Raw genomic sequence first — 26,480 nt, forward strand, 5'->3', positions numbered from 1 at the left:
GTGCGTGTAGATTTCCACTCAGAATAAACAGGGACATTTTGGCATCAGATGACTCTCCATGTGAGGCCAACTGTGTGGGGTGGAGCCTCCCTCCTTCAGCAACTGTCCCTGAAGTCAAAGGCCACCTCTCAGGGTGATGAGAAGTATAAAGGCCTTAGATTAATGACCCCTAAAGTCTGGGACACCAAAGAACCCTGTGGGGCTGGGACGTGGCTGAGTTCCAGCCATATAAACTGGGCATGGTGCACATACCTGTCATTCAACACAATGGAAGCAGGAGAATCAGATGTTCACAGTTACCTCAACTACATAAGGAGTTTGAGGCCAGCCTGGGTGTGAAATGGTTGTGACTGGCAGCAGTTTGGGGGGCTGGAGTGGGGATGACTGGTTCAGTAGGGGTGGAGCCTCCCCTTCCTAAGATGACGGAGAGCTGATAGGATGCCTGCCTAGCAGGTTAAAAGCTCGGAGTTTGAGTCTTAGCACCACATACGTCAGGCACGGGGTAGTGAGCCTATAATTCCAGTACTCTGGAGAGGAGGGAGGAGGAAAAGGAGTTCTAGGCCATTCTGGGCTATTTAGGGAGATTGAGGCCAGCCCGGACTGTCTGAGACTGCTTTAAAAAAAATCAAGGAAAGAAAGAGATCTGTGGAATTTGACAAGTTCTTGGGTCAGCCTGTTGGTGTGCAATCCCAGTTCCCGAGTTCTTAACCGCTACACCGCACTCTCTCCTTCAGCCACCACAGCACGCTCTTCCTTCAGCCGCCACAGCACGCTCTTCCTTCAGCCACCACAGCACGCTCTTCCTTCAGCCGCCACAGCACGCTCTTCCTTCAGCCACCACAGCACGCTCTTCCTTCAGCCGCCACAGCACGCTCTTCCTTCAGCCACTACACCATGCTCTTTCCTTCAATTTGAAACTTGGCGCAGGAAGGCGCACACCATTGAGGGTGGCAGTCTGGTCTTGTGTTGCCTACACTAGTTCATGGGAGCCCAAGAAGGCACACGCTGACTGTGTGAAGTGTCCTGGCAGAATAATTTGTCCTATTCAGTACTAAGTGACCTTGAGCCCCGATTTCATATGTGTGAGGTCTGACCCCAGCATGACCCTGATTCCCAGGAGTTCTCATGTGACCCTTGTTCCCTCAGCTTCTAACATCTGCAGCTGTGCCTTGGCCCTAGAGGGCTCAGAGTCCGGGAACACCCCTGCTCTCTCTCCTGGGGCCTGGCAATGCCACCTGCTTGCTGTGCCCTCTACTCAGCTGACAGCAAGCGTTTCCTATGAAGAGACAGTAAATAGTTTAGAGTCAAGGTGTCACACGGTCTCCCACAACTACTTAGCCCTGTCCCTGTCACACAGAAGCAGCCTTGCAGTGCTAATGGACTTGGCTCTGTACCAACAAAACTTCATTTGCGAAAGCTGCTCATGGCCCAAGGCCACAGTCTGGCAATCTTTGTTGTGAGTAGGTGCCCTAGACACTGTAGACACTTAAGGGGCATCTGTTACCTAGTCTATCAGTTTAAGTCCACTACTGACATTTGTCAATACTCTAGTAACACATGCCCGGAAAGGGGATGGGAAAAGAAAGAATGGAAGGAACGAAGGAAAGAAGGAAGGAGGGAGGGAGGGAGGGGAGGAGGGAGGGAGGGAGGGAAGGAGGAAGGGAGGGAAGGAGGAAAGGAAGGAAGGAAGGAAGGAAGGAAGGAAGGAAGGAAGGAAGGAAGGAAGGAAGGAAGGAAGAGAGGAAGGAAGAGAGGAAGGAAGGAGGGAAGGAAGGAAGAGAGGAAGGAAGGAAGGAAGGAGGGAGGGAGGGAGGGAGGGAGGGAGGGAGGGAAGGAGGGAAGGAAGGAAGGAAGGAGGAAAAGCCAAGCAGGACATGTCATCCTCAGCTAGTGGACGGGGGAGGGTTTTAACCAAAATAAAGTTTGAGCAGAGATGGGACTCAGCCTGTTGAGCGCTGCTTGCCCAGAGTGCACAGAGCCCTGGGCTCCATCACCGCACCCTATGAACTAGATGTGACGGTACATGCTGATAATCCTGGCCCCAGGTCCTCTCTGACTTCCACGTCCTGTCTAGGACCTCATCCTGCATTCACCCATCTCGGGGGCCCGGGTGCCACATGACAGGCTTACCCGCTTCTCGTTAGAGGAGTCATTCATGTTGACGCCGCAGGCCAGGTCAGGCCTGGGGAAAGTTTCTGACCAGCCGTCCTGGGTGCAGTTCCTGAAGAGGGACCCTGAGGGTGACAAGTGTATGGAAGATGAGTAGAGGGGATCAGGCCATGGAACCATACAGTACAGTCTCTGGTGACATGAAAATATTACCACCATTTTACAAGTGGGCAAATTGAGGCATGCAGTGGTAACATAACTTGCCCACATCATTATCTCAGTAAATGGAGAATTGGGGTTGGGTCTGTTCTTCACACCACGTACGGATCCCTGTTCTTACTTGCACCCCAGTTCTGCTGATGTAATAGGGGGGTCCTGAGACATCTGGGTGGATGGCAAGGACTTAGCTTCTGTTACAGTGAATCCTTGGACCCTCACAGTTCTCTCTGTCTATCTGTCTATCTCCCTCTCTGTCTGTCTCTCTCCCCCTCCCTCCCTCCAGTCTCTCATCCCTCCCTCCCTCCCTTACCCCCATCTCTCTGTGAGGTCAGAAGTCAACCTTGGGTCCCATTCCTCAGATGCCATCCGCTGGGGCATTTTGAGACAGTCTCTTATGGGCTTGGAATTTGCCAATTAGACTAATCCATCTGGTTAGAGAGTCCCGGGGATTCCCCTGCCTCTGCACGCTGGCACTGGCATTACAAGTGCATTTTTTAAAGGTTCTGTATCTTCACACTTGCCCACTGTGTCCTGCTCGTTTTACCGGATGGAAACCATCAGACATCACCGAGGCAAAGCCTGTCAGGCAACTGCCCCTCGTGGAAGGAATCCTTTGCTTGCGATTAAGGCTGCCTGTTGAGATAGTTGAAACTGTCTGTCCTCCATCCCTGCCTGGCACAACGCTGCAGGCTGACTCCTCTGAACACTTGGGTAATGATTTCCTAGACCTAAGAGTGTGACCCCAAGTCCGTGGGCATCAACACTGGCTTGCTTCACAGGCAGAGTAAGGTGTGAGGTGGGCAGACCTGTGCCAAGCTCTTCTCATAGAGAACTGGGTTGTTTTCTACTGCATGGGGTACACTAGGAGGGGAGAATTTCCCACTGTGGGGATACATGTGTGTGCTTGTATATATGTACATGTATGCTCTAGGGATTTTACCAGGACCTCCTGCGTGCTAGATACACATTCTAACACCTACCCTTTCCTGTTCCCCACCTGACTTTTCAAAGCCATCATCCAATACAAAGGAAAAGGAGCCACTGGCCAGGAAGGAACCACTGGCCAGGAAGGAGCCACTGGCCAGGGCGGAGTCACTAGTCAGGGAAGGCCTCTCGCAGGTTCCAGCAGACGCTGCCCTCCCTGGCCTGAATGACCACCTGAATTTTCATCCCAGTCACTAAGGACCTGTGTCCTTCGCAGACTGAGGATGCCATCCCAATTCCATGGATGAGAATCCTGTCTAGTGACCCCTTAACAATCATTGCTGAGCCTGACTTTCGCTCTCTTAGTGACCCCAGGGCCTAGGTCCTCATTTGTGGTTTGGGTCCAACAGGCTCTGAGCTGGAGACACTCTGACAGCTTTTCTCAGACCGTTCCGGTTCTAAACTCTGTACGGATCCTGCTCTCATTCCACAGCCGTGCACAGCCAGGGTGCGTGCCAGCACTGGCTCCTCCCATCAGGGGCACTCCCTATCGCTCCACAGTGGCTTCCAGTCTCAGAAGGCCATGTCTTTAGGGCCCTAGACATGTCCAACCTTACAAGGTTCCGGAGGCTGGAACCGCCAGCCTAGAACCGACCGAATCACAGTTCTCTGCCCAGCGCAGTTTTTTGGTCTTAATGAGGCTTTACCCACATCACCCTCACCACAGAGTGACGTAAAGAAATGCCCAGGCTGGTGCCAGCCAGAAGCAGCCTTCCCGCAAGAGGCAGGCATGAGCAGGATATAGAGTCTTAGCGCTCAAGGGAGGGGTGAGAAAGTTTTGGAATGAAGTCGGGGAGCGACTGTGGGATGGAAAAGAATGGTGGTCAAATGCCCACTGACTGGACAGAAATGGCTCCAGAGCCGGAGGCTGTCAGTACAGGTAAGCATGGCAGCTCTCTATGGGCCCAGCACAGCACAGCTGCCTGCCTGTCTAGGACCCTCTATCCTCAGGGGACCCAGTAGCATCCCCAAGATATCTGACTGTGACTTGGGTTGACTCCTGAGCCTTTGACAAGCCTACATGGTGCCGATGGAGCATCTCTATAGGACAGCCTAAGGATGGGCTCTCTCCACCCCCTCTCTCCACTCACTTCCTCTGGGGTTCATCCCTAACAAGGACAGGGATTCCTTCCCAAGAGACCCCAGAAGCTTCAGTTTGCATGTCTGTATGTGCATGCATCGCAGTTCCAGGCAGAACCTGTCTAAAACCAGCACCTGATCCCACCCAGAAACGTGTGTGTGTGTGTGTGTGTGTGAGAGAGAGAGAGAGAGAGAGAGAGAGAGAGAGAGAGAGAGAGAGAGAGAGAGAGAAGTATGTACATTGCGAGGGGAGAAGAAAGGAAGAGAGAAAGAGAGAGATTGAGATTGAACCTAGGGCCTGGGGCATGCCAGGCAAGAGCTTTCTCACTAAAATATATTTCTAACCCTTTTTACTGTGTGTGTGTGTGTGTACTGGGAGGTCAGATACTGACATAAAGTATCTTCCTTGACCACTCTTTGCTTTATTTTTTTGAAACAAGGTTTCTCACTGAACCTAGTCTGGCCTAGTATTGCAAGCTGACTGGCCAGCCAGCTCCAAATCTTACTGCCCCTGCCTCCTCAGCACTGAGGGCACAGGCCAAGCTTTTCCCTGGTCAGTAGGGATCAGGTCCTCGTGTTTGTGCAGCAAGCGCTTTCCCAACTGAGCCGTCTCCCCAGCCCTTCCTTTTACTCTTTATTTTGGGACAGAGTCTCACTGAGTTGCTCAGAAAGGCCTCAAACTTGGGATCCTCTCGCCTCAGCCTCAGAGGAGGCTGGGATTACAGGCCTGGGGGATCATATCCTGCTAACTACATTTTAAACAAGAAACTTCAAAAATGCCAGTACTGTTTTCAAAGGAAAATAAATCAAAGGAATGTCTCAAGGACATTGAAACATTCAAAGAAAGTTCTAAGCCTGGCATGAGAACTGTCCAAGGCAGAAAGCAGCCTGCAGTTTTCCCAGCCACTCAGATGCCTGTCTGGGCCAGTACGGACTGTTGTGGTAAAGAACTACTTAGGAAATAACTCTAGAATGTGTTTTCCTTGTTCAAAAAGAAGTTGCCCTGAACACTGACTGATGTCCACGAGTACGTCTCTCTGGAGTTGGGGACACACTATAGGGAACCTTCTTCTCTGGAGGGCCAGAGAGCAAATGTCTAATCAGATCCAAGTTAGAGCCGTGGGAGAGAAGAATTCTTGGTGAACAGCAGGCTCAGACAGGTCCTGACCCACGCTCTTGGGCCAGCCAACTCCCTGAGGCTAGGTATGAGTCCCTGGAATGAGCTGTTCCTCCCACCAACCCAGGAACCAGGCCACCACCTACAAGGCAGGGCCTCAGTGTAAACCTGCGGCCCCACAGTGACACCATGTGGTAGGTAGGTGAAGCTGCAGCGAGGAAAGCTGATCATTCAGAAATCTTCCAGTTAATGGGGTGGGCGGGAGTTCAAGCAGTTAACTGGGGAGGGGTGTGATCAGGCAAGCCTCTGGTCACCCTGGGGCCACAGGCAGTGGTTTCTCCTAGTCAAGCCGCAGAAGGATAGGTGTGCCGGCTCAGAGAAGGCTTTAAGCAGATGGTCGGTAGACAGAAGAAGCCCTTTTCAACAGGAAGCTGGCCAGCCATGGATGAGACCTGGATGTTAGGGCCAGCGCATGGCTCCAAGCCAACCACGGCGGCATGAATGGCCTGAGTCCTAAGCTTCATGGACCCAAGTGCCTCACGTCAGGCACTGTGGGGTATCTGAAGCTGGTCACCAAGGAAGGGGAGAGGGTTCCTAAACTGGGGCAAGGCTGCTGCCTCCTCTCCCTCCTCTTCCCCTCCTGCTCTTCCTCCTCCTCCTCTTCCTCCTCCTTTATTAAATTACTTTTTTGGACACCTGTATGGAGGTTAGAGAACAAGCTGTGGGAGTCAATTCTCTTCTTCCACTACGTAGGCCGTGGCAAGCAAACACAGATCCACAGACTTGGCGGCAAGCCCCTGCAGCATGCTCAGCCATCTCACTGATCTCAACCTTCTTCATACTTCCCTAAAGACGCTGTCTCCCAGTTTCTTCCCGTGTCCCCGAAAACTGCTCTCACACAGCATGACCATGCAACAGTTCTGGTCTCCAGAGACCTCCCCTTATTGGTTCCCCCACTGATTGTCCTCAGAGACCCCTGCATTCTCATCCAGGAACCATTGCAACCTCTGGCCAGGGCCCTTCAAGCCTCATGGTTACCATTTCTGCCCGTGAGCATTTGGAGGAACTTCGGACATTGCACTTCCACCGTCTGAGCTGGTGCTGAGGAGGGCCAGCAGCTCATGTTGTCCCACAGCCCTTCGCAGCCTGCAGAGAAGAGCCCAGCACTGGATTAGGATGGAGCATGGACCAAGGCTACCCACCATCACCACCCTTTAAGCCCAGTTCCTATTATATGACTCCTTGAACTCTGCCTTTCCAGGGTTGGGATATGGATGAAAATCATGGTCTTGCATGCACTGGGCAAATGATTAGCATGTGAGCCTATGGAGAACCTCTCGTAACTCCAGGGCCAGGGATGTGGCTCGGCTGGTAGAGCACTTACCTAGTATGCACAAGACCCTGGGTTTGGTCCTCAGGATCACAAAAACTAGGCATGGTAACACATGCCTATAATCCCAGTAGGGAGGAGGCAGGAGGATTAAAGGTTCTAGATAAGCCTCAACTACACAGCAAGATTGAGGTCTTAAGAAAACAAAACAAATACAATGCTATCCAAGTAAAGGACTTCCTTCTTCTTCCAGATCCCCACCATCCTTGTCCTGGGCTGTAGCCTGCCCTGTCCTTCACCCCACCTTTGAAGCCTCTCCCAGGCCCACTAGGTGCTGGCGCTACTAACAGGGCAGAAACACACCATATGACTTACTTTCTTACCTCCCCAGGCCTTTGTACTCTCTGCTGACCCTATTCATCCTGGCCAGGCCCATCACTTGTGTACACACACACCCGCACGCATGCACACACATACACACACACACACACACACACCTCCTTGTGCCTCTTCATACTGGCCTGAGGTTAACCAATGCCTCAAGACAGGTCAGGGGGTTGGAGACTATGAACCAGCACCAAATGGCGAGCTAGGCAGACACATCTTCCCTCTGTGTTTCATGGCTGTGTAGACTCAGTAAACCATTCTCCCCTCTATTTCATGGCTTCAGCTTCACTGTAGTGTGGAGGTGCCTTGGGTCCCCCCACAAACACCAAATTAAAGAGAGCGGAAGGCCCAGATGAAGACATGGAACTGAGAAGTTGCAGAGATGTCAAGGCCGAGCTTACAGGTAGAGGAGGCTGTGCCAGCATTCGTCCATCTACTAGCTCATAGCCCATATCGAGTGTCTTTGCTACGCCAGGCCCACAGGGGGTCTAGGGACTCCAACTGTCGGCCACTAGATAAGCTTCTGTTCTTGGGGACCCTCTGCTTGGTGGACAACAGTACTTGGAAGCTAAGTCAATGACTGCTTCTGTTGCTGGGTGCTGGAAGCTGGGGTACTCTGTACCCACCGACCAGGGCATACCAGGGAAGACTGGAAGACTGAGCGGATTCTCCAAAGCCCTGATGCACACAGAGCTGCATCTCCGGGGAGTTTATGATATGCAGTCTTCTGGGTCTGACCTCCCAATGGTTGAGTTAGAATCCAAAACCCACAGGTCTGTGTATTGGACATGTTTCCAGCTGCTTCTGATGTGAAGTAAGGACAGAGCCTTTATGGTGGGACTGGTTACTATGGAAACTGTACTGAGAAAGGATAATGATGTTATGAGGACACATGACCAAGGATGAGACATTGGTCCTTCAAGGAACCCAAGAGGTGAGCAACCCTTGAATGCTTCTGAATCTACATCCAGGATCTCAGTGAGCCTGGCAGGTAGAAAGCCCTGTGCATTTCTGTTTTGGAACTGGCACAGAGCACGGTGTCTGTCCCATCATTCCAGAGGCTGATCTTCTGACCGCCAGCCGTGAATGTTCGCTCCAGGCCTGAGAAGGATCTTCCCAGCTTTGCCTGGCTGTGAGAGTCAACGTTCACTGTTAACTTGATGGGATCTAGACTCACATAGGAGATAAACTTCTGGGCATGCCTGCGTGGGAGTTTCCAGATTGAGTTAACAGAGGTGGGAGGAGCCACCACTCCAAGGGCTGGGGTGAGCAGAAAAGGAGAAGATGAGCTGAGCGCCAGCCTTCACCTCTCTCTGCTTCCTGACTGCGGATGCCCTGTGAGTGGCTGCCCCACGCTCCGGCTGCCATGCCTTCCCACCGCGATGGGATGTGGGTGCAATGCCAGCTCCCTCAAGCACCTGATGCTGTGCCTGCCCTGCCATGAGGTACTTTGGTGGTGTGAACCAAAGCCACTCTTCCTTTTCTTAGCTGCTTTTGTCCCAGTCATGACAAAAGGGATACAAGGGATGTGATTTGGCCCTGCCTCGATCCTTTCCTGAAGATACTGCCCTCTCTTTCCACCACCTTCAGTCCCAGCAGGCCAAAGAGAAACCCACGTCCCCTTCCTTAAGCTCATGTTTCCATGTGGCTGCTGGACGCAGTCTCCTCATCTGCTCAGTGGGTCTCCAGTGTTGGAGGCAGGTGACCCAAGAAAAAAAACTCAGAGCTGACTGGGGCTGGCCCGGCCACCAAGCACTAGCCTCCAGTCCATGTGGCAGATGACCTTTCCTGACTGGCAAGACAGACTGAGGTGTCAGAGTGTCTGAGAACCTTCTGGAGGTCACGTTGGGCAGGGCCCACAGAACAGGGAACCTAGAGCTGGCTGAGGCCTGGTAAGAGTGCCTGGGGAAGGTAGGAATCCCTGCCAGCTGGCTCAGAGACGCTCTTCATGCCAGCTAGGCCCTGGGCTGGGTGGAACCATGTCAGGTCTGAGCTATGTGTAGCCGGCATTCTGGAGCTGATTATCCCAACAGCCCAGGTGTAATGGGGTGTCAATTTCCCACGTTTAGAAGAACAGAGGACTCTGGGGTGGTGGCAGAGTGGCAAAAGCAGAGGCACTGATAGCATTGGGATTCCACACAGCGATTATGTGTCCTCAGCCCAGGGAAGCCTGACCCTGTCAGGACGCCCCTCCACCGCAACAGAACTGCCTCCTAACCCCACACTTGCTGAACACCCACAGATGATTCTTCAGCCAGTTCAGCTCTAGCCTCTGGGCAAAGAAGGCTAAGAGCAGACCTAGGAATTCCTGACAGGCAAGGAAACTGCCCACATGGAGACCCAGGCTTTGGGGTGGTAGTTGTCTGAATAATTTTTATCTTACCAATTGTGTATTTTTATTATCTCTTCAAAAGATGAAAGAACGGGCGGTGGTGGCGCACGCCTTTAATCCCAGCACTTGGGAGGCAGAAGCAGGTGAATTTCTGTGAGTTCGAGGCCAACCTGGTCTACAAGAGCTAGTGAGTTTGAGGGCAGCCCGGGCTACATGAAACCCTGTCAAGAAAGAAAGGAAGGAAGGAGGGAGGGAAGGAAGGAAGGAAGGAAGGAAGGAGGGAGGGAGGGAGGGAGGGAGGGAGGGAGGGAGGGAGGGAGGGAGGGAAGGAAGGAAGGAAGGAAGGAAGGAAGGAAGGAAGGAAGGAGAGAAAGAGAGGGAGGAAGGGAGGGAAAGAGGATGGGGAAGAAAGAGGAAAAGGAGGAAAATAAAGAAGGGAGGGAGGGAAGGCACAAGACAAGCCATATAATTGAGCGGCAGATGGTTCAGAGGACAATGGCTATGGAGATGAGACCACAGAGCCTTGAAGAGCACACTTCCCACCATGTGTAGAGCAGCCCTGTGGCCAGGGGCAGGGATCTGTTAGCTACGGCGCACACAGAACATAGTTTGAGGTGTTTCTCAGAAAATTCCAAGGCTTAAGTGTCAGCTTCACCAGGAGAATGGAGTTCAAATAAAAGCCACAGTGAAGAGACAAGAGTCTGTTGCCACCCTGGGAGGGGTACAGGCTTCTCTAGACTTGGGAAGATCCCCAAGGCAGTCACCCAGTGCCTGTGTCTTGCCTAGACACACCCCCCTGAGGCAGGTATAGGATAAGCTGGATGGTGAAAGAGGGAAGGCTGAGCTGGAGGGCAGAATGGGCCTTGGGCATCTTCAGGGCCCCAGCCAGCTGGATTACAGCCAGCTCTCTGCCAAATGTCACTTTTTCCCCGTGCTGACCCGCGAGGGCCACCGTCAGGCCCTGGCTTATTTATAAATCAGCACAGATGACCTGATGATAACCCGGGGCTATTTCTGGAGCATCTGACAGAGGACTTGTAGCCTTCCTGCTCGGGGCCCTGTACCTGCTGATGGAGGTCAGCAGGGAGCCCACAGTCCCTTCTTGCCTGATGAGAGCATTTTAGAACTTGATGCAAGTGGTTGCATAGTATGACCAATGAGAGAGGATTGTAAACCTCCAAGGAATTAATTTAATACGAATTTCATCTTGGCAGAAAAGTCCAAAGGTACCAGGCAGTGATGGAACACACCTTTAATCCCAGCACTCAGGAGGCAGAAGCAGGCAGATCTCTGTGAGTTGGAGGCCAGCCTGGTCTACAGAGGGAGTTCCAGGACAGCCAAGGCTGTTAGACAGAGAAACCCTATCTCAAAAAAACAAAAACAAACAAACCAACAAAAAAGTGCTTTCCCACTCATGCTGTGGGGAGATCAACCCGCCAGTGGAGACTAGAAGAAAGTGCTGGCATACTCCCCTTGACAGAGAGGGCAGGGCACCAAGGTCCAGAGAGGTCACACAGGGGTCACACAGGCCTATGTGACAAAGCTGGATGGATGCCCACATCTGTTATGACCACAGAACCTACAAATATATGGCCACCATACTATTCTTCTGGAACATTCTTCTTGGAGGGAAAGCCAGAAACACCTCCCAGCCTATTCTGAGAGGGTAATGGCTTCTGTAAACCAAGAAATAAACATCCCAGGAGTGCGACCAGGGACATGACCCTGAGACATTCCCACGGAGTGGACTTGGTCACCTAGCTCAGAAGAGCTGGAGAGTTAATTGTTTATTTGTGGTGAATTTGCCAGGCTTGGTGACACTTCCCCAGTGGAATTTCCTGTCATTTGTCTAGCTTTAAACATTAACCTCTGCCGGGGAGAATCAACAGCTTAACCATTAACCCAGGCCCCCAGCAGAGTCCCCTGACTGCTCCCAAGAGCATGAGCCAAGACAGAACCTTGGGAGAGACCCACAGGGTCACAGGGCAGGATGAGGAGCCCTTCCCAGGTCCTGCATCAGTCTCAGAACACATGACACCTGCCGAGTTCTAAGGATGATCCTCAACGTGTGTGTGTGTGTTTGTGTGTGTGTGTGTGTTCCTGTGGATTTGTGTGTGCATATGTGTATTATTGTGTATTTGTGTGTGTGTATTCATGCGAATGTGTATGTGTTCCTTTGTATTCATGTGGGGTATTTATGTGTGTGTGTTTCTGTGTATTTGTATGTGTGTGTTCCTATGTTTACGTGTGTGTTTCTGTGTATTCATGTGTGTGTTCCTGTGTATTTACGCTGTTTCTGTATATCATATGATGTGTGTATTTGGGTGTGTGCATGTATGTGTTCCTGTGTATTCATGTGAGTGTGTGTTCCTGTGTATACGTGTGTTTCTGTGTATTCATGTGTATGTGTTCCTGTGTATTTGTGTGCGTGTGCATGTATGCGTGTGGTCTTGTGTATTCATGTGTGTGTGGTTTCATGTGGAAGTCAGAAGACAACCTCAGAATACCATCATCCTGTTTGTTGAGTCAGTGTGTCTCATTGGTCTGGAACTCGCCAACATGGCTCATCTGGCTGTCCAGTGAGCCCCAAGAACCTGTTGGTGCATGTCCCTCCAGCCCGGCACTGGGATTGCAAGTATATGCCACGTGCCTGGCTTTTTAAAATTGGATCCTTGGGATCTGACTTAGACTCTCATGTCTCCAAGGCAAACACTTAACTGATTTAACCATCTCCCCAGCCCCAGGTTCTTTTCTTAACGATACCCTCTTAGATGATAGACAGCAAAGAAGAGGATGAGAATACAATTAATACTCAAATACAAAACATATAATAGTGTTGATTGATAATAATGGTAAGTATGTATTTACTGACTAGTAGATGGCCTTGGTGCTATGGAGTGAACGGAGGGTTTTGCCCTGTGCCCACTTTACCACACTTATCATTATAACTCTGAAGCTGACATGGTTATCTCCATTCTAGAGAGTAGGGAACTGGGCCTCAGAAGGTTAAATAATTTGCTACAATCACACAACCAGTGAGTGCCAGTCAGTGCTCCCTAAACAAGGATGTGGGGGTGATTAGTGGTACCCTCTTTGAAAGCTGGGTGTAGAGGGTGTTGTATACAGCCGTATTTGCTAAGATGCTCCCTGGCAGGGCTGGAGAGATGACTCAGTGGGTACGAGACTTATTGTTCCCGCAGAGGAGCCCAGTCAAGAACCAGCACCCAGACAGTGGCTCACAGCCCTCTGTAGCCTCAGCTCCAGGGATCTGATGTTGTCTTCCGCCCTCCTCAGGCCCCAGAAATGCACGGGTACACAAACTTGTGAGCAAATTCTCATACATGTAAAATAAAATAATATTTCAAAATTTTTAAGAAGTTTAAAGATGCTTCTAAGCCCATATAGGGCTTCCAGAGAGGAGTTGTCAGGAGACATCCAGCAACTGGGGACACGTGTTTCTGTCTGTGTTGAGAGAAATCTCAGCACAGTGCTCCTAGCAGACTTCTGAGCCTGTCATCCGGCAACCAAGGACAGTGTCTCTGTAATTCTCTCAGCACAGAAGTCTCTTCTGAGCGTCTGGCTCTGCACTGTCAGCAGCAGATGTGCCCCCCCCCTTCAGCCATTCTGACACCATCCTGCCCCTTCAGCCCTGCTCCTCAGCATCTCAAGGTTATGGATGAGAGAACCATGACCCCGTGAAACACTTCCCACCAAACCTCCGCTTTGGGTCGGGGAGGTGACTGAACAGTAAAAGTGCTTGTTGTTACAAACATGAGGATTTGAGTTCAGAGCCCTAGACCCTACATAAAGCCAGGTGTAAAATCACACATATGTAATACCAGCATTCCTGTGGGAGGAAGAAACAAGAAAGACCCTGGAAGCTCTCCAGCCAGCTAGCTAGCCTGGCACGGGCAGCAGTGTTGAGGCCTTGTCTCAAACAAGTACCAGTTCTCCTCTGACTTCTACACCTACGCTCTGGTATGTCCCCCTTCCCAAACACAGAGGCATACATGTATCATACACACACTCCATACATGTGCACACACTCAAAGATTTATAAACTAGCAAAAAACAACAACAACAACGAAAAACTCACCTTGATAAACTGTGTGTGCAGAAGCAGAAGGCGAGAAAGTGCTGGCTGTCCAGAGAAAGGAAGTATGAAGCTTCCAAGTCCACTGAGACCATGTACCCAATTTGACAGCGGATGGAGTGGACAAACCCGGACCTACCCTGGACAGCCCACTTGGTCCTGAGGACAAGCCACACCCCCAGGTGACAGGATAGGACCCAGGTATGGAGTGCCCCTGGGCTGAGGGAGGCCTCCTACCTGACACTGTCTCCAGGCCCAACTCTCCTGCCTTCTCTTTGGAGAGCTCCTGCACACACTGGGCCCGTTCCTCTTGCAGGACACGCAGCACATCACACAACCGGGGCAGAGCTCCGACCTGCAAGTGGAAACCCAAAGAGTGTGCGGTTGATGGTGCTGTTAATGGACCCTGCTTTCCTCAGGCAAGAACAGGCAGACAAGTGACGTGAGGGTGGGAGCTTCAACCCCCACATCGTCTCCAATATCAGCTCCAACATTGTAGTGGGAATGAGCTCATTATCACCAGGAACCCCCACCCCCCGCCCCGCCTCCTCACGACCATTACTCTGTCAGGAAGGGAACCCTTGCTACTTCTACGATGGTGTCAAAGTCACCTCTATGGATGGATGCCAGCCCTCCACCGTGGGGCCCCATTCCTATCTTCAAAGGTACACCTACGATGACCAGGAGGCCTCCCACCCTATTCCCACTTAAGATCTCCACCGTCTCCCAACAACACCAAGCTTGGGTAGTTCTTCAACACATGGGATTTGGGGGATATTCCAGATTCAATTTTTAGAAAAAAAAATAAAATTTTAAGTGTGATTCTAGCAAACATGCACAAACTTGTGAGATAGAAGTATATGGTGTTAGCAGCTATGTATGGGGATGGATGTGAGCGCAAGTGCCCATGGGCCTAAAGAGGGCACCAGACTCCTGGAACTGGAGGTGCAGGTGCTTATGGAGCGCCCTGGCTCTTTCTGAGAACCAAACTGTGCAGGAGTGTGGTACTCTTTCTTAGCCCCAGCTCTCTAACTCCAGCTCTCCAATGCTTAAACCAACACTACTCTTCTTGGGTTATTGGGATATCCCAAACTTCCTATTAAGGAAGCTAAAGATTTAGATGTTTTAAATTCTCCCTAGAAGTATTTCTTGCCCCCAGATTCCGTACACTCCGTTCATATCACTTTCAGTGAAAGCAATGCCCGATGTTTATAATGGCCTCTCTTGACAATGAAATATTGTTAGCTGTTGAAGCGAGTTCCTAGGAGGATTATGTGTCCTTGGGAATTTTGTCCCGTCCCCCTCCCCCAGGTCAATAATTGCTGGGTTTTTCGGTTCGATTAGTTTCTGTGTACCTGTGCTGACTTTCCCCTTCTCTCTCCCTGTTTAACTAGAATCCCTGCTAGTTGGATGATGGCCATCAGAACCAACCCTCTAGCCTTTCATCTTTCTGAAGCTTTTTCTACCATTTCCTCTTCGCAGTCGTTCTGTGAAAGAGTTTCTTGGTGTTGTCTGCCGAAGCTCTGTTGTTTGTTTTGTTCTCTTGTGAGAACATATATGCCAGGCTAGCCTTGAACTTCTGATCTTCCGGTCTCCATCCCACTCTATCCCTATGCCCAGTGCAAACAGCCTCTGGGGCTTGAACCCAGGATTTTGTGCATGCTAGGCAAGCTTTGCACCAACCGAGCCACATACTTGGTTGTTTTATTTTTTAATCTTATATATTTTAATCCAGTTTTGGTATCGTCAGGGTAACCCTGTACTAATGTCTTTTTAAGAAAAGATTTGTGTATTTTTATTTATATGTATGCACCTTCATGAAAGTGTGCATGCAGTGCCTGTAGAAGCCAGAAGAGGACTCTGATCCCCTGAAACTGGAGTTAACCAGCAATTGTAAGCCCCATGTGACAATTGAACCTGTGTCCTCTGCAAGAGCAGTAAACATTCTTAACCACTGAGCCATCTCTCCAGCTCCAGTGATTTCCTTTTTAAAGAACCTGTACTTGACTTGTTATCTGTGTGTCTTTACACATCAAACTGTGCCTTTGTGGAGAATGTCACCCTCTGTCTTAACACTTAGTTAGGTTGAGCATGCTATTACACACAGCTCACGCTTGCTGCTGAGAAGTCCTTTGACATCCACCATCTCTGTCTTAGGGATATTTTCCAAACAGAAGACGTGTTTTACGAACTCTTCTTGACCTGAGACCAAAAACTGTCCCCTGGGAGCAGCTCTGCGGCTCTGTGTTTGTTGCTCTGTGTCCCCATCTCACTGATTAACCCAAAGGAGAAAAAACTAAAACAAACAAACAAACAAAACCCCACACAGTTTCGGACAATCTGTCTGCTCTTGGATACGTGGCCCTACAATCTACCCGGTTCACCAAGCTGATGGACTTGAAGCTCTGGGCAGCCATAGTCTGTCTTCGGGAAAGCAATGGAAGAATCCAGTCCAGCGTGGAGGTTGGAGTGGGGAGAGAGTGAAGCAAATATCAGCAGAAGGAAAGAAAGAGGCAGAGTTACGTTAGCCACTGTGAGTTTAATTCCGGACTCTTACATTTGAGAAGATAAAATGTAAGATGGCAGAACTTAAAACTCGGCTAAATTCTTGGAGGCGTATAAGAGGGCTTGGTTGGTGAGACGCCGTGCAAGCTTGAGGACATGGGTTTGGACCCCCAGCACCCATGTAAAAAGCTGGGCATGGCGGTTTGCTGCGGTAATCCCAAAATTGATGAGGTGGAGACAAGAGGTGAGGTGGAGACGAGAGGATTGTCTTGCTTGCCAGCCAACCTCACCAACTCTGCAAGCCCCTGCTGTCTTAAAAAACAAGGTGAGGGGTTGTGGAGGTAACTCAGGAGACAAAGTGCTTGCTCCGCAACCATGAGGACCAATTGTGGGCTCACCACACCCCAGAACCCATGTGAATGCCTGGTAGGCATGGTGGCCTGCCTGTAATCCCAGCACCCAGAAAGTGGTGGTAAGGGATCCCCAGAACAAGCCATCTAGGTGAATAATGGTGAGGCTCTGGGTTCAGTGAGAGACCGCCTCAGATAGTAAAACTACAGGGCTGCAGAGATGGCTCAGCAGTTAGGAGCACTTGCCACTCCAGCAGAGGACCCAAGTCCAGTCACTAGTACCCATGCTGGGTAGCTAGCAATCACCTTTAACTCCAGCTCCAGGGGACCCAACACCCTCTCCTGGCCCCCCCAGGAAGCTGCACTCATGTGATAAGGCTCCTATGTAGAAATGCATACACATAAACAAAAATAAAATAATATAAATTTTTAAAAAGAAAAAATTGTGGAGAGTGGTTAAGGAAAATATTCAACATCAACCTCAGGCCTCCCTACCCACACACATACATATGAGCACACAGAAACACACGTGTTCACACTATATACACATGCAAAGAAAAGAAATGAAAATAAGGTGGATAGCTACTGAAGAGGGCACTCAGTAGAGAACTCTGGCTTCCACATGCACCATACTTGTACACACACACACACACACACATGTCTAAATGCAAAAGACAGTGAAAAGACTCAGCATCGTCCTGCTCTTCACATCCCATAATGCCATTACTTGCCTGACAACTTGAGTGTGCAAATGAATACTTTTGGTAGCGCAGCAATAATTGAGTGTATACAGTGAAAAATAAGAAGGAAACCCACTGTCATTTAATGTGGGATTCCCCTCTGTATTCTATGTTTTACTGCCATTGGTATTAACCAATGAAAAGAAGCTGCTTTTGGCCAATGGTTTGACAGAATATAGCCAGGCTGGAAGAGAGAGAGAGAGAGAGAGAGAGAGAGAGAGAGAGAGAGAGAGAGAAGACAGAGTCAATGAGAAGCCATGTAGCTACTGCAGGAGACAGATGCCAGACTCTGGACAGAATCTTACCAATACGTTACAGCCATGTGACAACACATAGATTAATAGAAATGGGTTAATTTAAGATATAAGAGCTAGCCAATAAGAAGCATGAGCTAATGGGCCACACAATGTTGTAATAATACAGTTTCTGTGTGATTATTTTGGGTCTCAGTGGCCAGGAAATGAACAAACAGTCTATGCCTACAGTCATTTGACGAATTCAGAACATGGAATGTCACTGTCAAACATTGGTTGGCATGTCTATATGCCCAGCAATCTGCTTACCTCTGAGGACACAAAGGGGAAGGGAATATGACTTCCACTCTTGGGGTTCTTGGTCTTCAGTGGGTACAGAAAGGTCAGTGGCCAGAGTGTGTAGTGTATACGGGCTTTGAGGGAGGAGGTGCTGGACGGAGGATGGGGGTGGGCATGGGGACAGCAGGAAAGGACAACACTTAACCCGAGTGCTGAGGTGAGAGTAGTGTGTCCAGATGAAGAGGTGCTCATTGTGCAGGGCCTCCAGGTGGGAACCAAAGCTTAATGTGATGCTCTAAGTACATGGAGGTGAGGTGGATGGACAGATTGACGGACAGACAAAGAGATGGATGGATGGATGGATAACTGCAGCCGAAACTCATTTGATAACATCAACAATCAAGGGGACAAGGACGACCAGGACCTGTGATATGAGGGATCCTCCGAGGCTGAGAAGATGCAGCATGAAGAAGCACGCAGAGGCAGATGGGAGAGGCAGGAAGACGGGAGCAGCAGAAGCTACGGGGACAGAGTTAGGATGGAACCCAAGCAACACCACACGCCTGCAGGAAGCTGTGCTCCTGTGCCCTCTGCCCAGGTCAGCAGGGTGTGAGCCTCCTGACTCCATGTCTCCATGGCTGTGTCCGTTCTCTTTCTCAGATAGTATGCTGTCAGGACTTGAATGTGTCACCAAGGTTCTCATGTTGGAAACTCAACTCAGTTCCCAGTGTAATCATGTTAAAAAGGGGAGCCCTGGACAGGAGATGAAGGTATCAGGGCAGCACCCATAAATTGATGAATGCTATTATCAAGATATATATTAATACAATTGTTATATAGTAATATCAACATATAATTATTATATTACACAATGTATGGTTATATATAAATTAAATATATAATAAAACAAAATAATATATTAATATAACTAAGCCACAAGATATATACATATGTCTTAGTTATCCTTGGAGTAGACTATAAATAAAGGGATATTTGATCTCTGTCTCTCTCTCTCTCTCACACACACACACACATGCACACGGAGAGTCTCTTCTCCTTCTGCCTTCTATGATGACATGATGATGTAGCTTGAAGGCCTTGGTTAGAAACAGATCCTCAGTATTGGATTTTCCATCCTCTGAAACTGTACTAAATAACTCTGTGAGCTGGAGCGATCACTCCATTGGTAAAGTGCTTGACACACGGACCTGAAGACTGGAGTTTGATGGCAAGAATTTGTGTTAAAAAAACAGACATGCCTACATGTTCTTGTGATTTCAGCCCTGGAGAAAACGACACGGGTGGATGCCAGGGTCTCACTGGCCCACCACCAAACCGAATCAGCAATTACAAGGCCAGATGAGAGACTTTGTCTTATAGAAACAAGGTAGACGGCACTTGATAAATGACACCTAAAGTTAACATGTAACCTCCAAACACACACGCATCTCTGCATACATAAACATACACACGCACATGGAGAAATCCCAGCCATGACTGACAGTGTGCTTGAACTTTAAGGATATTATAAGCCAATCATAGAAAGGAAAATTCTGTATAATCTCACTTCCATAGAATCAAAACAAGTCAGATGTGTAGAAAACACTTGCCCGGGATGAGTGAGGCTCTGAGTCAATCCCCAGCACACACACACTCCAAAAGATAAGCAGATAAAATCCAGAAAAATGGTGATTGCATGAAGCCGGGATATGGAGGAAAGGGGGAGAGATACTAAGAAAGTTGGTTTCAAGAGTTCTTCACACCCACACACATACACTCACACACTCACACACACAGGGGCGGTAGCTCTGTGAAAAGACAGACATACATTCGCTTAATTGTGGCAATCATTTTATAACGTACATCAGCGCATCGAGTCCCCTTAAACACACGTGACTTTTAATTGTGTGGTCAGGTGTATGTATGTTCATGTATGTACAAGTGCGTGCACATGTGACAGTCAGAGGAAACTTCGGGTGTCATGCTCAAGAATACCGTCTACCTTCTTTGATACAAGGTCTCTCGTTGGCTTGAGACTCACTAATTAGACTAGACCGTCAGGACAGCAAGACCCAGGGATTCTCCCGTCTCCGTCTCCCTTGTGCTGAGTTTATAGTCGTGGGAGGACCACCATGCTTGGTGCTTTGACGCGGTTATAGAGATGGAACTCAGGTTCTCATGGTAGCCAGGCAAACATTTACCAACTAAGCCATTCCATCCTGAGCCCAAAACGCATACAATTTTAATTTTTTTGTTCTGTTTTTTCAAGACAGGGTTTCTCTGTAGCTTTGGAGCCTATCCTGGAACTAACTTTGTAGACCACGCTGGCCTCAAACTCACAGAGATCCGCCTGTCTCTGCCTCCCGAGTGCTGGGATTAAAGGCGTGAGCCACCACCGGCCAGCTAATTTTAATTTTTTTTTCCAAAAATGCCTGGCAAATGTGACTAAATGGAGGCCGCTGTTAAACCCGATTCTGTGGGCATTGAGAAGGAGTCAGGCTGCAGCATGACAATCAAGAGCCGAGACCATAAGCCCAGACACAGCTTCCAAGAAGCTGGCCACCAGGGGGCAGAGGTGGTACCGGGAATGAAGGGTCAAGACTGTTTTACCAGCCCCGAAGGTACTGACCAAGGGGGCAGCTAAAGATAGAGAAACGCTCCAAGTGACCTCACTTCTGAGTGGATGTTGAAGAAACCAGACATAGAAGCAGGGCTGGGACAGACCTCAGTGGTTGTCACGCAAGATTTTGTCACCCAGGGAAGGAAGTTTCTGAGGTGTGAGATGGTGTTGGGTTCGGATCTAGAATGTTCCCCTAAATCCTGTGTGTTAGAAGCTGTTCCTATCTTGGTGCTATTTGGCAGGAACTAATAAAAGATAGGCCAGTGGGGGTTGTCTTAGTTTTGCTTCTGTTGCTATGATAAAATACTCTGACAAAAACAAATGTAGGGAGAAAGGGATAATTCCAGCTCACGGTTCCATGAGACCATCAGTCACGGTAGCAAGAGTTTGAGAGAGCTGGTCACATGACATTCATGTCTAATGAAAACACCAACGAATGCGTGCAGCTAACGCCCTGCTCCTTCCTCTAGTCCCATACAATCAGAATCTCCTGCTGGGAGAATGGCAACTCCCTCAACCTTCTGCCTTAATTGTCACGATCCGAATAATCTCCCAGAGACAGGCCCATAGGCCAACTCAATCTAATACCACTCAATGGTATGCCATCCCCAGAGATGCAAAGCTAACGTCCCACGGTGTACCTTTGCAGGGGATTGTGGGGCCCCAGTCCCTTCCTGGCTTCATTTTGCTCTCTGGCTATGATGTTTGCTCCTCTGTGAACTTGCACCGTGATGCCGGCCTCACCGCAGTCCAGAGCAACAAGCTAACTCACAGTGCGCTGAATCCCTGAAACTGAGCCCAAATCAGCCTTTCTCTTCAGAAGAAGATCGTCCCATGCATTTGTTTTAGTGACAAAAAGGTGAACAACACAGGTAAGCAAGGTACACAAACTAGGCATGACAAGAGGGCGGTACCCCTACCCCTCCTCAAATAGTGGCGTGAACTGAATGTTTATGTCACCCCCAAATTCCCACACTGAAGCCTTCACACCCAGCGTGAGTGTTTGGAGACGGAACGGTCCAGAATGTAAGGGATGGCAGTAACGTGGCGAGGGTAGAGGCTGGACGCTAAAGAATCCACGTTCTTGTAAGAGACAATATCCACCGGGCATGCTCCCTGGAGAGGTCACGTGAGGACAGAGTAGCCACCTAGAAGCCAGGAAGACTGTGTCTCCAGAACTGAGGAAAGGAAGCCTTTGTTTATGTTTTTTGTTTTGTTTTTCTTTATTTCTTTGTTGTTTTGTTTTGGGGCAGGGTCTCTCACTGGCTTAAAACTTAACAAGCAGGCTAGGCTGACTGTCCAGGGAACCCTAAGGGACTCCAATCTCCAACTTTCCATAGCTGCGATTACAAGCAGGAGTCATTACATCTGTCTTTTTAAAACACGGGGATCTGGGAGTCAAACTCAGGCAAGCACTTTCCCACCAGAGCCACCTCCCCAGCTCCTAGTACAGGGGTTTTGTTAGGGCAATCTGGCTGACCTAGAAGAATAGCACAGAAGGGCGCAGAGGGTTCACTGTAGATACATCCTCCAGGAAGCTACAGCTCAGAGGAAGTCTGCGAAGGTAGTCTTGACTCTCTGGAAATGACAGGAGAATGCATCAGCTAGAAGGGAGAGTGTAAATCAGGAGGCCAAGAATTCAAATAGATCGAGAGTGCCTCTGAGGGCTGCGGGTGGTGGCTCCAGATAGAGTCCTTGTGGTTAACTGAGGTTATGGGGCTAGGATCTGATGCTCACAGACTCATGTCCCTATAAGGGGCAGAGCAGGATGGTCTGGGCTGTAGGCATGGTTGACCAGGTCTGTCTGTTCCCCTTAGAGTTCATCTGTCAGAGTGGTCTGTCGAAGCCAGCAGCCCCAGGATATTCTCATTTTTTCACGTCCTCCCATTGCTACACACTCTATTTATTATAAGCAAGTAGGTAGGCTCTGAGTGTTGTGGGTTTACCTTGGGCTGCCAGGTACCCCCAGTCTGATGAAGGTCAGTGTCCTTGACAGAAGAGAGACTGGGTCCAAGTAAGAGACATGGAAAGGGATCACCACATCGTCAGAACTCTAGTCCTGGAAAGTCACCTTTCAGACCTGCAGGGATGCTAGGAAGGCAGTTCAACTTCCTCTGTCAAGCTCCAAAGTTGGAGAATTTCTGTTTTGGAGGCATCAACTGAGAAGGGGGCAGGCAAGAAGGAGAAAATGCAGATGCAGGACAGAGAAGACAAAGAACACATTCTCTGCAGAGTCTTTATCTGGCTTGGGACTAGGTTTTCAATATGTATTAGTTAGCGTCCCACTGCTATGATGAAGAAGTACCAGACAAAATCAATTAAGTAGGCTACATTTATTTTATTGACTTAGAGTTTCATCTGGGCCCAGTTGTTTTGGGCCTGTGGAAGCAGAGTGAATCATGGAGACAGCATGTGGCAGAGAACACTGCTCACTTAGGGTAGCCAGGAAACAGAGAGAGGTAGAAGAACGGCCAGGGTTGCAATATCACCTAACTTTCTCTCATCAGTCTCTAGATTGTTCTGTGGACTGGGCATCAAGGCTTCCACACACCTTTGGAGAGTATGCAAGATCTAAACTCTAGGGCTTGGAGATGGCTCAGTTGGTAAAGTGACTGCACTCTAAACACAACGACCTGAGTTCAGTTCCCCAGAACCCACAATAGAAAGCCAGGAAAGTGGTACTGGCATGAAAACAGATAGGAGGACCAATGGAACCAAGTCAAAGACCCAGATATTAATCCACACACCTATGAACGCCCAATTTTTGACAAAAAAAGCAGAAAAATATAAAATGGAAAAAGGAAAGCATATTTAATAAATGGTACTGGCATAACTTGATATCAACATGTAGAAAAATTAAATAGATCCATATCTATCACTAAAGACAAAATTCAAGTCCAAATGGATCAAAGACCTCAACATAAAGCCAGCCACACGGAACCTCATTGAAGAGAAAGTGGGAAGTACACTTGAACTCACTGGCACAGGAGACCATTTCTTAAATATAACCCCAGTAGCACAGATACTGAGAGAAACAATTAATAAATGGGACCTCCTGAAACTGAAAAGCTTCTGTAAAGCAAAGGACATGGTCAACAAAACAAAACAGCAGCCTACAGAATGGAAAAATTTCTTCACCAACCCCACATCAGACAGAGGTCTGATCTTCAAAATATACAAAGAATTCAAGAAATTGATCACCAAAAGAACAAATAACCCAATAAAATAATGGAGTACAGACCTAAACGTAGAACTCTCAACAGAGGAATCTAAAATGGCTGAAAGACACTTAAGGAAATATTCAACATCCTCAGTCATCAGAGAAATGCAAATCAAAACAACTCTGAGATTTCCATCTTAAACCTATAAGAATGTCCAAGATCAAAAACACTGATGACAACTTATGCTGGAGAGGTTGTGTGCAATTCCTCAGAAAATTAGGAAATGACCTTCCTCAAGACCCAGCAATACCACTTTTGGGTATATATCCAAAGGATGCTCAATCGTGCCACAAGGACATGTGCTCAACTATGTTCATAGCAGCTTTGTTTGTCAAAGCCAGATCCTGGAAACAATCTAAATGCTTCTTGACTGAAGAATGGAGTACTACAAAGCAGAGAAAAATAAAGACATCTTGAAATTTGCAGGCAAATGGATGGAGCTAGAAAACATTATTTTGAGTGATGCAACCCAGACACAGAAAGACAATTATCACATGTACTCACTCATAGGTGGTTTTTAAACATAAAGCAAACAAAACCAGCTTACTAATTACAATCCCAGAGAACCTAGACAACAATGAGGACACTAAGAGAGACATACATGGATCTAATCTACATGGGAAGTAGAAAAAGACAAGATCTCCTGAGTAAACTGGGAGCATGGGGACCATGGGAGAGGGTTGAGGGGAGGAGAGAGGATAGGAGGGGAGCAGAGAAAAATTTAGAGCTCAATAAAATCAATTTAAAAAAAAAACAGGCACGGTGACACAGACTTAAACTTTCAGGGCTTGAAAAGAGAGCCAGTTGGGTCCCTGGGGGTTTTGAGCCACTTAGTCTAGCCAAACCAGCAATTTCCAAAACCCAGTGAGAGACCGTGTCTCATACAACCAAGATAGACAGGGTCCTGAGGAATGACAGCTACGGTTGGCCCTGGCCTCCACACACAAATGCACACACAGACAAGATCCAAACCCTAACAGCTTGTTTCCACCCTGCACTCAGTTTCTCTATCTTCAGTCTCTCTTAGTCCTGTTGATGCACCCCTCGGAAACACGGCAGCCCTAAGACGACAGCTGTCACACAGAGGCAACTTCCCTCCTTGCAGTCCTAGAGCACTTGGTGTCTGCAGACAGTCTGTTGTCGCAGCTTTGCAGAGGTTTCCCTCTAGATGCTGCTGGAACTCATACAATGCACAGAGCTGCTACGTGTGGTCCACATGTCAAAAGGTCGAAGTTGACCTGGGGATGTGGCTCAGCTGATAGAGTGCTTACTGGTATGCCCGAAGCCCTGGATTCCAATCCTCCACCCACCCGCCTCCTGCACAGCATAAATTTGGTATGGTGGCACACATCTGTACTCAGTATATAGAGGCGGGAGGATCAGAAATTCATGATAATCCTTAATTACATAGGGAACTGGAAGCCATGAAGGACCACATGAGAACTGTCTCAGAAAGAAATTGTGTCAAAGCTCAGAAATCCTGTTTGAATCATGAAACACAAAGCTAGCAAGAGCCAGAAGTTACAGAAGCCTGCCATAAGGCAGTGTTTCCAGATATGCCAGGGCAATCGTGCACATGAATGCACTGGAGCTGTGGCTGCCTAGACAAAATGAGCCAGGCAACACATGGGCATGGACGGGGAGTGAACTGGAGATGCCACCTCTACCTGAGGACCACCAGCAGTCAACACTGATATGGGGCTGGGGGTCAGGAATGTGGACCCTGGTAGGTTCCACAATCCCCTTGGATTGCCGCATACCCATGAGTATCTGGGCAGCACAAATGGGGGGGGGGTAAATTTGGGAAGGGGTAGGGATGGATTTGGGAGGAGTTAGGAGAATAAGTAGGGAGTGAATCAGGTCAAAATACACTGATAAAATATTATAATAAGAAACCACAATAATTTTTAAAAGTTCTTTTTAATATGGATGGGTATTTTGTCTGAATGTATGTCTGTGCACCATGTGCATGCCTGGTGATTCTAATCTGTGGCAAGTTCACATTAAAACCAGCCAAGCTAACCAGTGCTGGGAAGTGGAGACAGGAACGTCCCTGGGGCTCACTGACCAGTCAGCCTAACTTACTGGGTGAATCCCAGGCCAGTGAGAGACCTTGCCTCAAAAAACAAGGAGGATAACACTTAAGGAATAAAAGACAAAAGTTCTCCTCTGGCTTCCACGTTTACACACATGCAGCCCCCACACACAAGCTTGCACACGTATGCATACACACAAAAGACACTCTCTTGAGAATGCTGAAGTCATCTCCATCCACACACATGACACTGGGCAGCAGGTCCTAGGGATAAAGGTAAACGAACCAAGGTGTTCAAGCTACAGCACGTGTCCGGTGGGACAGTGGGGAGGGGGGGCGGGCAGGTGTTATTGCAGGTGAAAGCCCTCGTGAGCTGTATGGAGCAGGGCAGTATAGACAAGGCCCTGTGCTCAGTTTCTTATGGGAAAAGCAAAACAAAATGCGGTCTACTTCAGTGGTCGTTACTTTTCAGTTTCTGCTTGCAAAGGACACTTCTGACACCTCCCCTGAAGGAATGGGCAGAGGAGGGAGGCCAGAAGAAGTACTTCAGCCTCAGTGGTCTCTTTGGAAGGGGCCTATGATGTCCCTTTGAGAGAAAGGAAGGAAGAAATTCAAGATCCAACGTCTGACCACCTGGAGTCCAACAAGCAAAAGGAAAAAGTTGCAGAAGGTGGGAAACTGTCCAAATAAAGTAGGTCAATTCCACCCTCATTTATTAAAGGCGTTTTCTGCTGCAAACCCTCAGAGATAGAGTCACAGGTCAGGATAAGCCCATACAATAGCCAGGAGCCCAGGTAAAGCCTTCTCCTAGAGATACACGTGCAT

The 26,480-nt window shown here is 48.8% G+C and overlaps 1 protein-coding gene across 1 annotated transcript in view; it reads right to left on the reverse strand.

Annotated features, from left to right (window-relative positions):
* Sctr (secretin receptor) overlaps positions 1-16,068 on the reverse strand; it is a 41,714-nt gene extending 25,646 nt beyond the window's left edge. Inside the window, exons 1-5 of the mRNA XM_057769160.1 lie at positions 16,027-16,068; positions 13,889-14,006; positions 13,655-13,699; positions 6,548-6,655; positions 2,131-2,234 (exon numbers count right to left, since the gene is read on the reverse strand). Coding sequence (XP_057625143.1) covers positions 2,131-2,234; positions 6,548-6,655; positions 13,655-13,699; positions 13,889-14,006; positions 16,027-16,068 — 417 coding nt within the window. The remainder of the gene's footprint in view (positions 1-2,130; positions 2,235-6,547; positions 6,656-13,654; positions 13,700-13,888; positions 14,007-16,026) is intronic.
* Between the last annotated feature and the right edge of the window lie 10,412 nt (positions 16,069-26,480).

Source organism: Chionomys nivalis, chromosome 5 (assembly GCF_950005125.1).
Source record: "Chionomys nivalis chromosome 5, mChiNiv1.1, whole genome shotgun sequence".
NCBI lineage: Eukaryota > Metazoa > Chordata > Mammalia > Rodentia > Cricetidae > Chionomys > Chionomys nivalis.